The 15,838-nt window shown below is 44.0% G+C and overlaps 1 protein-coding gene across 3 annotated transcripts in view; it reads left to right on the top strand.

Annotated features, from left to right (window-relative positions):
- ETFRF1 (electron transfer flavoprotein regulatory factor 1) overlaps positions 1-7,756 on the top strand; it is a 104,070-nt gene extending 96,314 nt beyond the window's left edge. For all 3 annotated transcript variants that reach the window (XM_086920294.1, XM_086920300.1, XM_086920287.1), the window contains 2 exons: positions 6,483-6,576; positions 6,662-7,756. In XM_086920294.1, the coding sequence (XP_086776420.1) occupies positions 6,532-6,576; positions 6,662-6,880 (264 nt within the window). In that variant the 5' untranslated portion in view covers positions 6,483-6,531 and the 3' untranslated portion in view covers positions 6,881-7,756. The remainder of the gene's footprint in view (positions 1-6,482; positions 6,577-6,661) is intronic.
- The last annotated feature ends 8,082 nt before the right edge of the window (positions 7,757-15,838 follow it).

Here is a 15,838-nt window from a genome sequence, read left to right as displayed (position 1 = left end):
GTGAATGGTTAGCCCTCTTCAGCTGGTAGGAAAGAGAATTGCTGACAGAGGTCACAGAGAACGAGTTGTCCAACTCTGGTGCGGTGACAGGGTGTCAGCCCTAATGAATCTGCCATAAAGCAAGTAAGGCAGAGAAACATGTTGGCATTGGGTTATGGTATGCAAAATTAGCTACCAGCCTTTTTAATTCAACGAATTACGTCTTGAATTCAGAATAAAGTTGTGTGGTGGCGTATTTGTTGATTTTATTCACTTTGTCACACAGGAGTGAATGCTGGTTACTCTTCGCACTGTTTCAGTTGTTCTGTTTTGTGTTGGACACATTTATTTTTGAACAAATGACTGCGAATGATGATAAAAGGGGCTTTATCTGGTTAGTACCTACCAGTAACCCTGTTGGTGGTGCGCCCATGAGGGGTAATTTTGTTCTTCACACATTTATTGTATGCATGATTGCTTGTGGATGTACTGTAAAAGGGGTGGGAGCAGACATCACTTATATGTTCACTCTGACTGTCATCTGGATTTTTTTTTTACATGGAACCTCTCTAATTTTTAATAAAATTGGACGTTATTTGTGAGCACACCTCTAAATATTTGAAAGTTAGGTCGTGCTTCAGTAGATGTTGACATTTGGTCATTCTGCTGTGAGAAAAATACAGAAAAAAGTACTGAATTGAATGATATTTGAGTGGAGGGCGACCCTGTTTTTCCCTTTTTCCCTCTTGGCTCGTTTTTGGAATAGAATTTTAAACATGAGCCATCAACCCATAACTCCCCATCAACACTAGAGAGAAGTGTATCTTGTAGGTCAATGCAACCCTTTGTTTGCTTTTCAGTGAGGAATATACAATCATGTAACTCTCGTTACTGAGTAGATGGAAATGGTAATAGTGTAGAAAGGTTTAAAGTCAAACATCTTTTCAATGTGATATGAGGGGCCAAAAGTGTCAATTCATATCCTGACAAACGAGCACTGGTCAAATGCTGTGTTTTCGTTTGATTTAGCAAAGCATCCACTGAATGGGGTACTAACACAAGCAGTTTGTGTGACAAAACTATTCCTTCACTCTGACGTATAGATACAGCTGTTACTGCCACTGCTCGGAAACATCCAGGCAGTACGCAAATGACTGGGCCAAGGACAGCTGAAAAGTATGCGCACAGGCATTTTTTATCGCCGAGTGTTTGTGTTAAAACCGAGAGGGCACAACCTTCCCTTTTGTGGACATAGAGCGTGAACATTTTGTATAGTCTGGAGTACCTAATCCTGATGCTGAGCAAAGAGCTTGGCGTAAGTGTTGGAAGGCATTCTCACATTCAGTAGTCCATGGGAGGGGCATGGGAGTGTCTTTAGTCAAAAAGGCCAACAAAGGTTTAATAATGTGTGAAAAACTGGGTATCCACTGCCTACAAAAAGAAGTGAGGCTAATCAGTGCACGAACATCCTTCTGAGTACAGGGCACAGGAGTATCTAAAATGGTCTGAATGCGGTCTGGTGTGAGTGTGCGTCCCTCCTTAAGCAGGAGGTGACCTAAATAGGTACCCTGCTCTCTACAATATTGCAATTTATTTTGCGAGACTTTGTGATTATGGGAGGCAAGAAATGATAACAATAACAGTGTTCCTTCTTCATACTGCTCAGGAGTATCTGCAGCTAACAAAATATCATTGACATATTGGATAAGGGCCACTCCCTTTGGTACAGGAAAGGAATCAAGCTGCCTTTTTAATGCCTGACTGTAAATGCTAGGAAACTCTGTTTAGCCTTGTGGAACTCTGCAGAACGGGAAGGATCTATTTTTCAATGTGAATCCAAACAGATAACCGCTTTCAGGGTGTATGGGTATTGAGAAGAATGCATTCTTCAAGGCGATCACCAAAAATGTAGTAGCAGTGGCAGGGAGTGAGAAGCGTTGTGATATCAGAAACTACCAAATATTGGGGCACTACAATTTTATTAACCTCTTGCAAATCAATCTGTAAATTTTAGTGTCCGTATCTTTTTTCAAAATAGGAAGGATAGGGCTATTGTAAGTATTATAGGGGATTTCTTCCACTACCCCCACTTTGATCAAATCCTGAACAATGTGTGCTAATGCTTCTTCACATTCTCAGGATATTTTGTATTGGGGCAGACAAGACACCTTCCCTTACTTGGTTATGCACCTGTGGAATAACCATTTTACCCACATTAGTATCTGATCTAGCCCACAAGGTACTAGGTAAGGATGCCAGAGCGAAATTCTCATTGATAAGACAAGATACCTCAACCATTGGATAATTGTCATTCAAAATAACAAGCGCACCTTCTGGAGAACAACGTATAGTAGCACGAAAATATTTAAGCAGATCGATACCCACAATGTTGTCTGGCATGTTAGGGGAAAGCGAAAATGGACATGCTGCAGTGAATTTGTCAAGCCCAAATTTATTTGGCTGTGAAAGCGGGCTAGGTGTAGGTGTTCCATCGAACTCTATTGATGTGATCATCGTGGCGGACAGGGGAGCCCTAGGAACCAATTTTTTAGAGAGAGCACTACGGGTAGCCCCTGTATCAATCAGAAACAGATCAGTAGAACCCAAGACATTTGTGTCAACATAAGGACGCATTTGATCTACTAGCAACTACACCTGTCCCTTACCCCATCCTAGGCATCCCTATGCGTAATCAGAATCTGCAAGTGCATCAGCAGAATAATCAGACATTTGACATTGATTTCGTCTATCAAAAGTATTAGAGTCATTTGGTCCTTTTTCAACTGCCTCAAACCTGGGACAAGTTCCTGCACCTCCCCTGTTTCCTGAATTTCCTGGGCGTTCTCTCATACTTCCCCTTCCCCGCGGGTACTGCTGAACTCGCAAAAGAGGGCACTCGGAAAGCCAATGTCTAGTCTCTTTACAATAAGCACACTGATCAGGTGACAAATTTGCTCGAGGAAGAAAGGGCACTCCAGGTGTATGCATTGCACATCCGCCTCTTCCACCGCCCCTTAATGGTGGAACATATACATGGGCCAACATAACTTTTGTCTTTAAATCTTTAACCTTTCGCTTCCAGTTCCTGGCGCTCATGATATTGGGCCATAGTCAAAAGGGAAACTGGGGAAGACGTGGTCCAAGAACTCTCGCTAGCCTTTAAGAGACTAGCTATCCCCGGTAACATATTAGCGAGTAATTTGTCAACAAAGAAATGCTTACCCGTATCATCTGCCAATGAATGACCACTAAAATCATGGAATGGCTCTTCAAATCTTGAAAAGAAATCCAAAACAAACTTATCCTTTTTCTGTTTACAGGTCGCTAACGTTGTCCATTATATTTTCTTAGAGGGTATGAGAGTCTAACTTAGTCACAATAGCTGTAGGAAGATCTAATATCTCCTTCTGCGGTTTCTGCGCAGGCTCCCTTTCCGCATCTATTTATTCTAAATGTTCCCAGGTATCACCATAAGCCAAATTATCATCTATTTTACGTATTGTTCTCAGCATATCAGGGGGCAGAATAAGCCCAAAGAACATATCAATATCTGGCAAGGTCATAGTGCTGGAGCTGATGGCTCCTTCCAGCTCCTCATAAAAGGAAGCAGGATTTTTCTGGGGGTCCGGTAAAGCAGCCTTAGGAGCCATAACATCTGCTCTGCTCCAAGGAGTGTAGACCTAATTTTAGTTATAAAATATCCTTCTGCATCATCTTAAGTTTTATCATCACTTGTTCCTGTACCTTTCGGAGGAATATACAGTGATGCAGCTTCACTCATTGTTTTCATAGTAATTTTACTACTACTGGGTTTGTTCACATCCACCAAAACATCTGCTTTCTCTGAGGCTTTTTGGATTCTACAACTTTACCCTTTCTAGCAAATTCTTGCTCCTTTCATAAACGCAATGTTTCATCTCGTAATTTAACTATTCGTCTAATTGTATCTGGTATATCTGAAAAAAGGTAAGTCCCATCTACTAATCGCTTATAATTAACATTCAGATCAGCTGGTCTGTTTCATCAAAATATGGCGCTAACCATATATTACCACCCAACAGAATTTTCCTACAAAATATAACTGCTCTATATCTTTCCAAAGTTGAACCATATATATGCGGATTGTCGCTGTAGTAGTCTGACGAGCTTCCACTTTAGCAGCAGTTTTTAATGCATCTTTTTCTGCTTTAGTCAAAGTAGAGCTAGTCTGTTGCCCAGATTGCCTGCTTTATTCTTTGAAGAAGATTGCTCCTCGTCAGAAGCCTCATCCGCAGGGGCACTTGGGAGTGGGAAATTTATAAGGGATGGGGGTCGTTCTAATAGGATGCAATCATCCTGAGGTGTATTAAATAGTCGATAGATAGGGTGCCTAATACGATACTTGCCATTTACCTCTAATCGACGTTCTCCATCTTCATTTTCTATTTTTCTTTAATTTTTTGGTCTTTTAATTCCAAAGCTTTTTTATATATCATTTTCTGCTGCTCTTTTCTGCTATAGCTTCTGCTCTCTTCGCTCTTCTTTATCCCACGTACACAACCGAACTTACCCTGTCTACTCTTTCTTTTAAATAAACACTGCTCTACATATTGAACCTTTTTAGAACGGAATGACCAGTTCCCTGGACATTATAAATCAGACTCTTTCTTTGTGTATCTGTTCCACAATGAACTGTACATTATGGTACAAATACCATATTTGATGTGTTTCTCTTTTTGGGGTCCCTTCCGGGGGAGCCGGCTGACTTTGCTATAGAGCTTTCTTGGTACCATAAGAGCAGCAACACCACATACGCAGTGTGCTGAGAACAGGGATATTTTCACAAGTATATGTAATATATTACTACCCCAAACAAATATTCCAAAATGAGAAAAATCTCCACATTACCTGCCTTCAGTCTTTGCAAAGAATGAATATCAACACAAAACCAAAAACCAAACTAAGCAAAGCAAGCTCGCCGCTTTAGCGACCTCACCAGAAGTCTCCAACTCCCGCTTGCCGATCTCTGGTCGACCTAATGGTCACTGCAAAAAGTACGCCTAAGAAACCCACAGTCGAGACCGGCCACCACCTGGAGGGTCAAATCGGAAAAGTCACATTGGCCTGCGGAGACAAGGGTCTCCACATGCAGTGCGCATCCTCAGTAATATTTTGATCCTCCGTGGAGACCACTCCTTCGGACGGCCGCGTCTTTAATGGGGCCCGCATGCTTAGGCGCCAACTGGGGAAATGTACCCAAAAGTCAGCATACTGGTGCAGGGTCAACCTCTCGTCCACGGGTTCCAAAGATTAACAAAAAGAGATCGGCACTGGAGTTAAAATAAAATAACAAGTTAATTATTCACTCATGAGCAGTACCATGTCCACACAACTCTCTCAAGTGTTGTAGGAGGAGGTACACTGAACTCGCAAACCATCATCCTTCTATACAGCTTTGTTGCACTGTAAGCACATGGACAGAAATGGAAAGAACAAGTTTAGAAATAGCTATCAGCAAACAAGGGCAGGTAGATGACTACGTGGTCAGCAAATTGGGAGGGGGAGCAGGAATGCTTATGACCGCAGCAAACAGTCAACGGATAACATCTAAGACCAGGTGCACTGGCAGCCACAAACCACCCCCGCACGTACATTGCTTAGCCATGTCAGGAGGTCAACTAAAATAGATGGGACAAGCAGAGTGAAATGGCGAACAGCAGAGGATGAAAGAATTATGAAGGAAACGAAATGGACACCACTGCCAAAATGGCTGTTGCTTATGCTAATAAAATATTGCACTTTTCCGCAGGGCGGGGTTTATATACCATCTTGAAGGCTCAACAGATGTAGCTACATCACCCGGGCCACATAGCCTCCTGCAAGGTTCTTGAACTCTTGAAAAAAACATTTGTTAGTACACTCGCTTTGACCTTACAGGAAGGGCAGGTGCAATTTAACGATTGAAACAAAATAACAGGAAACTAAAGCATTGTCTTTGCTCGAACGTGCAAAATGGAAAACAACATCAAGGCCTTGATAACCGCAAGAGCAAGGCTTGCCATTTGCTCCCTGGATTCTGGCAGAAGCTTGTAGGGTCTCGAGCGCAATGAAATTATGGTTTCTGGGGGACATCAGTCATGGTATCACAGCATGCCCATAAAGTGCTACAGGATAAAACAACAGGAGCCTTGCACACTAGGCCCACTACACAGAGGGCGCATGAGGGAGTCATGATATGAATGTCAGCTTGGCAAGCTTTGTAATGTTGATTACATTAATACTATTCATATTGTTTGGGCATCAATATTTGTCAGGGTTACGTCTTCTGAAACATTAACAGATTTTTGTATTTGTTATTTTATTGGTTATGCACTCTAAATTTCAGATCTCATCATATAGAAATTCAAGGTGTCTAATTTTGCTGAATCTCTCTCTGGTTCCTTATCCAAAGCTTTTAAAGCAAATGTTCAGTTAATTCTTTATTTTACATATCTAATATTGGAAACTGTTTGTTATTTACATAGATCAAATCATACATGGGATTGAGGTGTTTATATTGTATGCCTTCCGAAAATGGCCAGTTCATTACGAGGAGATGTGATAAAACTTTATAAAAATGTGAGTATCCCTAATACAAGAGAATCTTTTTACAGTGCTTCGACTACCTAGCGTCAACTTAAACCCCTTTTGGTCTTCTTTTCAGCTTTTGTACCTTGGTCGGGAGTATCCAAAGGGAGCAGACTACTTCAGAGACCGATTGAAAAAGGCGTTCATCAAGAACAGGGATGTTAAGGATCCTGAAAAGATCAAAGAACTTATTGCTCGAGGAGAATATGTCATTAAGGAACTCGAGGCTTTATACTACCTCAGAAAGTACAGAGCGATGAAACAGCGTTACTATGAGGAAGTCAGCACAAAATAATTGATCCTAATGTGGCTCTGTGTAGCAGTAAAAGAGCCAAACGATTTTAAGTAGAAATTTGAATAAAATTATCTAAATGGTTTTCTAGGATAATTTTTACTTGAAGGATGTTTCTTTATTAGGTCACAAGAACTAGAATGTGTTTTAAGAATTTTTTCTCTTTTTGTAACATTTAAAAGTATCTAGTACTGTCTTCCATGCTCCGCTGTCTCTGGTTATTATTGCTGTGTTAGTTTATCGCCTGAAGATAATAATACATGGCATTCCTAATTGATGCATAAATTCCCAAGAGTTAGGTAGCAACATGGTTTGTTTCCCATATCTAAAAGTTGATATTTTGATGTTAGGGGAGTGGTATCAGGTTGGGTATTACGATCCAGGCTGCCCGAACACATTCAAAACTGGACATAGCACAGGCTCTAAGAGGTCACACCACTCAAAGTTGAGTGCTCTACAGATACTTAAAAAAAAGAGAGAGTTACCCTGGTAAACCAGAAAGGTCCGGTAATAGCAAAGTAGTAACAAAAGTGTTCCTTTCTGTGTTCCTCAGTGTTAATATGACAAATAACATTCAATATACAGTGAACCAAAGGAGATCTATTTATAAATATAGCAACACGTAAATTAGTACACTTCATTTATTATTCTGTTCATGGCAGCAAAATAGATATTAATATAATTCTTAACACAATTAAAAACATATATAATAACAAATAAATAAAAATCAATACAGAATAAAAATCCAGCAAATAGATTTTTCACTACTATAAGATCATTTTTATAATGATTCTTTCAATGATGGTAAACACTGAATCTACATGTGAAAACTCACAAACTACATTGCTCTGTATAAAAACCAATACATTAAAAAACAAATAACTGTGTCCTTATGTCGACTCGTTTCGGTGTGTCTTGTTGATTTGAAAAAAACACATTCCTCAGGACTCAATAAGTTTAAAAACACTAATCTTCACTGTGCCAACCAGTAAATCTAAAAATAAATACATACATTTAGACACATATTAAATGTGTACTTAGTTAACATATACAAAGTGCTTACTTTTGTTCAGTGGATTGATCTACAGAATACTACGACTATGAGGTCGGGGGTACAATTCAAACCTCACAAAGTAGATCCCCAGCCCAAAATATTCCTTCTCCTTATTTCTGTGTGACATTTAAAGCGAGGCTATTGGCTAGAGTCAAAATAGATTTATAAATCTAAAGACAAGATTGGCAATATACATAATCTTTCTTTCCTCCTATAAAGTTCAGCCTTCTCTTATATTAATATGGGGTTTGTATGGCCTCACAATCCTATACGCTTGCCCTGATATCCCCTTGTGGAAGCATAAATAACCTAATAGCTTACCCTAATTCGTCGATCAGCACATATTGCTCTGATTCCAGACAGAATTAATTCAGTTGTACTCTTTTATGCCTCCATCAATTTAAGGCCAAAAAGTTTTTTTAAATCTGTTGGGAATATCAGTAGGTAATATTTAATTCCAATTATTCATCCAACTGTCAAGCTCTATTTGTTCTATTTTGACAGTTTATTGTATGCGACTAGACATACTCACACCACCCACTTCGATTATCAGCAATGTCGGTGTTTGCACTTTCACCCTTTTAGTTTTGAACACTGTCGGGGATTTTTATCTTTCACCCTGCAGTGTAAATTCATATATACATTCTTTTAGTGACTGAAATCCTGATACTAGTATGCCTAAGTATAGCCCTATTTGGCATACAGGACTTACCCTTTGAAAAATTAGTGTCCTTCACGCAATATCCCTCTCAGAGGTAGTATAAAATAAAAGTGGGAGCTTGTTTGATGTCCCTCCGTAGTCAAACATCCTTTCTCTTTGTACAATTTAGGGTGATGCACAATCCTGTATAGTAAGAATAAAATGCTAATTTGAAATAAGGCAGACTAGTATCAGGATTTGAGTCACTAAAAGAATGTATATATGAATTTACACTGCAGGGTGAAAGATAAGTGGCATTAAAAAAAGAGCGTGTTGTGCCTGGGTGGAACTTTCAATTGTGCAATAATTTGGTGGAGTGCTTACTACATGCAATTAGTAATTGCACAATTTAATTTTAGTTCTCGATACTGATTGTAATACTGTGTGATATTTAATATGTAATTCGTAGGATTTTTGTTATGCTATTCGTGTCGTGCATTAATGTATGCTTTTTATGTAACACAGTTTACTTGCAATTTGAGCAACACATATACAGACTGCAACTGATTTGCAAGTGCACATCTGCAAACGTGCATAGACAGCAGATCATTACAGCCTTTTGGTGCTCGGAGGTTCTTTGCATTTCCATCCTGGAGATGCGGATTGACTGAAGGGCAAGACACTGGCATGCAGTGGGGACCCCACAAGCTGAGTTCACACCCTTGCAACAAAGAAGATAATGAAGAGAACGAGTTGGAGATAACTTGAGGTCAGATTGTGGCACTAGTCCCTTTTGCTGTATGGGCTGTCCACTCAGATGCTTAATGGAAGCCCCATAAGGAGAAAGCAGTCCAAATAGGTGGTGATCTGATGGGTTGGCCAAATAAGAGGTGCGTGTCATCTAAGTACAGGTAAAACTGAGCATTACCTGATGTTGTAGTTGTGACAAAGTGCCACGTATTCAGACTGAATGAGAAAGGGTAAAGAATCTACACACAATCCAAAAGTGTTGTCCTTGGATGAATACAAGCAGCAGATCCAAGGCCTGATTTTGTTTTCCTATATAAAGGAATTAACCCATTTTAGGGCCAAACATGCGATCTTTGCCTCAGATCGAGGATTAAGATGATGCTGTTCAAAGCCACTGTAATATCTAAACTCTGAGCCCACTGGTATTAGCAAGCCTATATAGGTCCTCAGGAAACCACAGTATTATAAGCTTGGTGCAGTTGAAAGGCTGGATGTCCGCTTGAAAGTGGTGCACTAGTACAAATTTCCTCTGCAGAGTTTTGTATCTGGCTCAGCATCAGTTTCTTTTCAGTACTGTCTATATGTAGTATGCAGACTTGGTAATGAAGGTTCATCTTCAGACTAAGGTTAAGCCCAAGGGTAAGTTGATCAAGCTGCTTAAAAACCACAATTAAAATTGAACAGCCACAGATCAACTTCCACATCAAAAAGCTGGTCCTCTTTCTGTGACCCATGAGATATAGAATACATTATTACATGTCAAGAATTCGAAAGCAATCCCCGAGAAGGCCACATTCCACCTACCCGAAACCTTGTTAATTGCCAGACATAATTAGGCAAATTACCCAGCACAGGCATCAATCTCTCAGCTCTTTTGAATTATCATCCATCATGGTCTTTAGGCTGAAAAATTCACAGAAATGTTAAAGCAATAAGTGTAATAAACAGTGTATCCCAACAAATGTGCTAACGATGGGATAACCGTCACATTCTTCACAAACATGTCACCGTGTAAAACAGTATGCGCAACTCCTTTTTAGGTTTAACTTTGTTTTTATTGACATTCTGCAGCAATAAAACAGCAAGTACAAAATATGTGTGCCCATACCTCGGCATATCTGCCCCCCCCCCGGGATTCAATCATCTCAAGTTTCGTGTTTGAAACATCAATGTCCCTGGAATCCGGTCCAGTTTCACCTTTAACTGATGTCTATAAAATCTCTGTGAGTGTCAACAGCGTGTTCGATCTTCGAAAAGCAGTCATGTCATAATAGTACAAAACAAAAAGAACAACACAAGAGCAGTGAACTCCCGCAAATTGGTGTGCTTTAGGTCTACAGAGGAGCGTAACCTTTATGTGGACAGGGGCTAGGGTGAGATTCAAGAGCCTGTTAGTGGCGTGGCCGGCTCGGTGAGGCGGAGGAGACGAAGGTACATTGGACACGTAATCTCATTCATCTCAATGGCCAACAGGGACACAATGGGTTGCCAGAGGCTTGAATCCTTTACATCTCCAGGATATACCATAACCGATGTAACCACCCTAGGTTTATCAGTTTGATCTGTGTGCCCCAATGCGATAAGACATTTTGAAGGGCTGCCCCCAACACCAGGCCCATTTGGGTTCCCCGCCTAGAACTTAAGGGGTATGTTAGGGGGTTAGGTAGCCCAAGTATTACATAAGCTGGAAATATCTGGATTTTTGTCTCAAACCATCTGCCTACTTTGTCTAAGATCTTTTGCCAATAGCCCTTCAGTCCTTTACACTCCCATAGTAAATGTGTCTGTACACATCTCCCCGCACCCTCTCCCAACAGGTGGGGCTACGGTCAGTATTCCCTTTGTTGAGGCGAACTGGTGTAAGATACCAGTACGTGACAGCCTTAACTGCCATCTCCCTGCTAGCTGTGTTCCGTGCCGTGTGGTTGGCCTTGTAATAAATATCTTTTCGTTCCTTCGGGGAAAGGGTTCTACATAGCTCTGATGCCCATCGCTTCTAGCTGGCCATTGGATTCTCAGGTGGCTGTGAGCATATCATATTGTATAGTTCAGAAATCATGTTTTCATCTGAAGTTTTGGTCACCTGCCACTTTTCATATTTGGTTAACTTCCTACCGGCCTTTTCCCACACCCCCTGCTGAAGGATCCAATACCGCAACTGTAGGTAACGGAACCGATCCGATTCGGGGAGTCCATAACTTGTTTTAAGGTCTGTGAATTAAACAATTCCATCTAGGTCAAAGAGGTGACCCACCGCCTTGCATTCAGTTCCCTGCCACCTCAAGAATGCCAGTTCGTCCATTCCCGAATTTCCAATAGAGGTGTCATAGGCAAAGGGAAAGACGTTAATCCTCTCTGGGCAGCCACTCCATCCCACGCCCAAAGTTGTGTGTGCGTAATAGGGGATCCTCGTAAGTTGAGCGGCCGATCGCTCTCTTGAGTTAAGGGACCTTCCAGAGTGAGAGTTTTGCGAGCGCCCCGTCTTAAAACAGCCACCTCTTTTTGGATTCCGGCCGGTGCCCTTCCGTAAAGTACCTATGCTGTGCCGCCTTAAAGTACTCCATTAGACTCTGGATCCCAAGCCCCCTTCACCGGACGGAGATGGCCCAGTTCTTTGCGCATTTAGGGGCGTGCCCCTGCCCATATTAATTCTTATACTCCTTGCTGTAGCTCATGGAGTATGCCTGGTGTGGCCACGCTGGTAGTGTTTGAAACAGGTACAGTGCCTTGGGGAGTATCGACATTTTGACCGCCGCTACCCTTCCCAGTAGAGACAGTGGGTGATGTTCCCACTGGTGCAGTTCCGAACTGACCTGAGCATACAATCTGGAGTAGTTAAGCTTAACGGTGTGCCCTATTGAAAGGGGCTAACTCAATGCCCCAGTACGGCATGGAATTCACAACTTGTTCACTCTGTAAGTGTCTCCTCCCGGCGCGGTCTGCTGCCGATTCAGCCAGAGGGCCATTGATTTCCCCACGCTGACCCAAAATCCTGACACCCGTCCAAAAGAGACCAGCTCCTGTAGGAACGCCGGAACAGACTATTCTGGGACCTCAAGGGATGCGAAGATATCATCATATAGGCTTATTGTGTGTTGTTGCCCTCTCAATGGGATGCCGCGAACTTCAGGGTTGTCTCTAATCTTTTGGGCCAACGGTTCTATGTATAGCGCAAAAAAAAGGGGCGATCGTGGGCACCCTTGTCGTGTCTCCCTCCGAAGTGCAACAGGACCTCGTCTAGGTAGTCCCAGTTCACTTGATAGAATGCCTTTTCGGCATCGACCGACAAGAGCAGAGCGTTCAATTTCGTATGGTGGGCCTTATCGAACAAGTGTAGAACGCGTTGTTGTTGTCGCTGCTCTGTCTGTTCTGGATGAAGCCAGCGTGATTCGGCTCTATGATGCTCGGCATGTGGGGGCCCAATCGGGTGCAAGTATGCCAGTAAATACTTTCAGGCCTACGTTCAAAAGTGACACTGGGCGATTGGAACCGCACAACGTTGCATCTTTCCCGGGCTTAGGCAAAACCACTATAGAGGCTGGCAGCATCTCTGGAGGGATCACCCCAGGATCCGTAAATGAATTAATTAGTCTTGTCGAGATTGGGCCAGAATTTGACAAAATGTTTTATAGAATCCAGCTGAGTAGCCGTCCGGGCCGGTGACTTCAGGAGCTTGAGGTGAAAAATCGCCCTTATCACTTCCTCTACCCTTATCGGGGAATCTATTGATTCTGCCTGCCCGGCAGCAACCCCGTTGTGTGGGAGCCCCGCAGATAGTCTGCAATATGAGAGTGGGATGGACTCTCTCTCCGGTAAAGCTCAGCATAGAATGCCCGAAAAGCTTCTGCGATCCCATCATCGCCCTCCGTTACAGCCCCGGAAGGCAACTTGATGGCCTGTACCTTCATGCATTGAGTACGAGCACGCAGTTTGCTCGCTAGCATGCGCCCCGTTTTGCCCCCTCCTACCCCATATAGAAGGAGTTTTGAGCCGGAGTGCCGCAAATTCCGCCCTATCTAAATCCAGTCCTGCCAGCTAAGCCTGCGCAGCTTTTAATTGCTGCCAGACTCTCGGAGCGCCCGTCCTGCTGTGCACCTTCTCTAGTTCGAGAACCTGTGCCATTAGCTGCTCCTATTTAACTTTGCGTTCCCTGTTCTCAGCTGCTACTATCGCAATAAGTTCTCCTTTCACCACCGCCTTATGGGCCCCCAGAGAGCACCGATGGAAACATCAGGTGTGTTGTTTAGTGTGAGATAGTGTGTGATGCATTCAAATACCTGTTCTCTCACCCCTGGTCTATGGAGCATGGTTTCCCTCAGTCAGGAGTGGAGGAGTGTGGCTCACTGATTAGAGCGGCAGACCCTGATGCAGAAGTCTGGCCCGGGATCAGGGTTCAATTCCCGACGCGGCAGGGTGCTGAGCCAAAAAATGTCCACGGACTCGATAATTCTCGCCTCGGTGCCTACTCTAATCATGGGGTCCCACGCTGCAACTCTGGGCAATAGCTTGCTTAATCTCCACTACGGCGACCCACCCGCTGCGGGATGCCTGGCTCTCACCTTGGGGATGCCCAGTAGGGGCTATCTCACAGGGAAAAGCCAGGACGGGTTCCCAAGACAAGCGCCTTGATGCCTTCGGGTGATACGTGCGCTATATAAGTCGCAATACATACATACATACATACACCAGCCTCCGGGTTGGTGCCTCAGTCTGGGTAGCTCTAGGGGTACAATGACTGCATCGTGATCTGAGAGCGCTACAGGAACAATTTCTGAATCCTGGACTTGACTGTGCAGCTCTGAGGTGCCTAATAGATGATCTAGCCTTGCATACAAGCCATTGGTGTGCGAGTAAAAGAAAAATTGTGAGGAGTGTGGGTGTGCCTCTCTCCACAAATCCACTAGCCCTCTGGCTTGCAACCACTGCTTCCCGACTTGTGACAGTGCCCCTGTTTGAGCGTATCTCTGGTTCGATCTATCTGCCTTTGTGTCCATGAATAAGTTAAGATCTCCTCCCACGAGAACCCACTTCTCTTGCGCTCCTAGGACCTCCGATATGGCTGCCTTCAAGAATTTCTCCTGACACGTATTAGGAGCATAAGTGGACCCCACCACTAGGTTGCAGCCCCCCATTTCAACCCTATAGGCTAGGAGACGTCCCTTTATGTCTGCCACTTTAACTCCAATCTTTCCTGCAAAATGCAGAGCTATCTATATGGCCACTCCCGCCTTCTTGTCTTGATGAGAAAAACTCTTGGGGAAATGCCCTGGACCTCATGCAGTTCCAATCTTTGGGGAGAAGATGAGTCTCCTGGAGGAGGCACACATCTGCCCCCATATTCTCTAAACAAGACAGTACAGCTTTCCGTTTGGTCGGATTATTGCGGTCCTTAACGTTGAGGGTAACTGTGTAAAGGGGAGTGTGTCATGGGATCCCGATCCTATCCTCTAGCTGTATCGGGGAGAATGCCCCCCCTCTTTTTACCGTCCCCCCCACCCGCTTTGTGACTGCCCCGCTCTGCCAGCCATCCTTCGCTCCGTAGCACACCAGTTCCCCCCCCTCCCTCACTCCAACTCAAACACCCAGCATTGCCCATAATGTCCATTGCCCAACTCGTGAGAGTGCTGGTCTCTGGAAAAAGAAGGAGATCGGGGCATATCCTGGTCCAAGACTTCCCACCCCCAGCCAGCAGTTCTCATAGGAAAATTGCAGGCCTTGTCAGACTCATTAGTCTTCCGCTGGTGCGGTATCTTTCAGGACGGTATCCAGGGCCGCTTGTCGCTCCTTTGCGATAGTGTCAGGGTCAGGCCCCAGGGAATCCACCAGAGAACCCACCAGAGAGCGCGTTTTCCCAACTTTGGTCCAGATCGGCCTTGCCGGATGATGCGCTGGGATAGCATGTCCCTCCGATCCGGCAACACTTTCGCCTATTGCGTCCACATCCCTCTGGATCTCTCTCACTTTGTCAGTGACCTCGCTTTTAAGGGTGTGAAAGTCTTCCCGCAGGGTGTTGTACAAAGACTACAGGAAGAAGCGTGTAATTGGGGTCTCATCGCTCCCAGCGTCAAGTTGTTGGGTTGTCGCGGCGGAGGACCCATCTCTTGTCTTTTTTACTCCTTAGCGAAGACATCCACGCTGTGGAAGGACCAATGCCCCGGCTGAGGAATTATTGTCTCCAGTGTGGTGCCGGCTTAGGTCTCAGTAGGCTCTGTCGTCCCTTACCGGTATCTGTGTCGCTGCATCCGACTTTTCACCCCCCCCCATCTAGGGGTGTCCGATCTCCGGAATCGACTGTTTCTCACTCTGCTTTTGCCCAGCTTCCTCTTGCTGTGAGCTCTGACGCTCTCGGGCCTCAATCCAGGCCTCCCCTCTAGGACCGAGGCCCAGTTGCTGCCAACTCTACCTCTCATTCCTCGGGTGAGGGCCGCGTGGGCTGGACTACTATGGCGCTTACACTGCTTCTGCTTCCTTGGAGCAGGCCACCGGATATCCTCCGCAGTGATGTGGTGGGCCCAAT

The sequence above is a fragment of the Lissotriton vulgaris genome, chromosome 1_1 (assembly GCF_964263255.1).
Source record: "Lissotriton vulgaris chromosome 1_1, aLisVul1.2, whole genome shotgun sequence".
NCBI lineage: Eukaryota > Metazoa > Chordata > Amphibia > Caudata > Salamandridae > Lissotriton > Lissotriton vulgaris.
The sequence above is the reverse complement of the archived record's forward strand: the minus strand, read 5'-3'. Positions and strand labels throughout refer to the sequence as shown.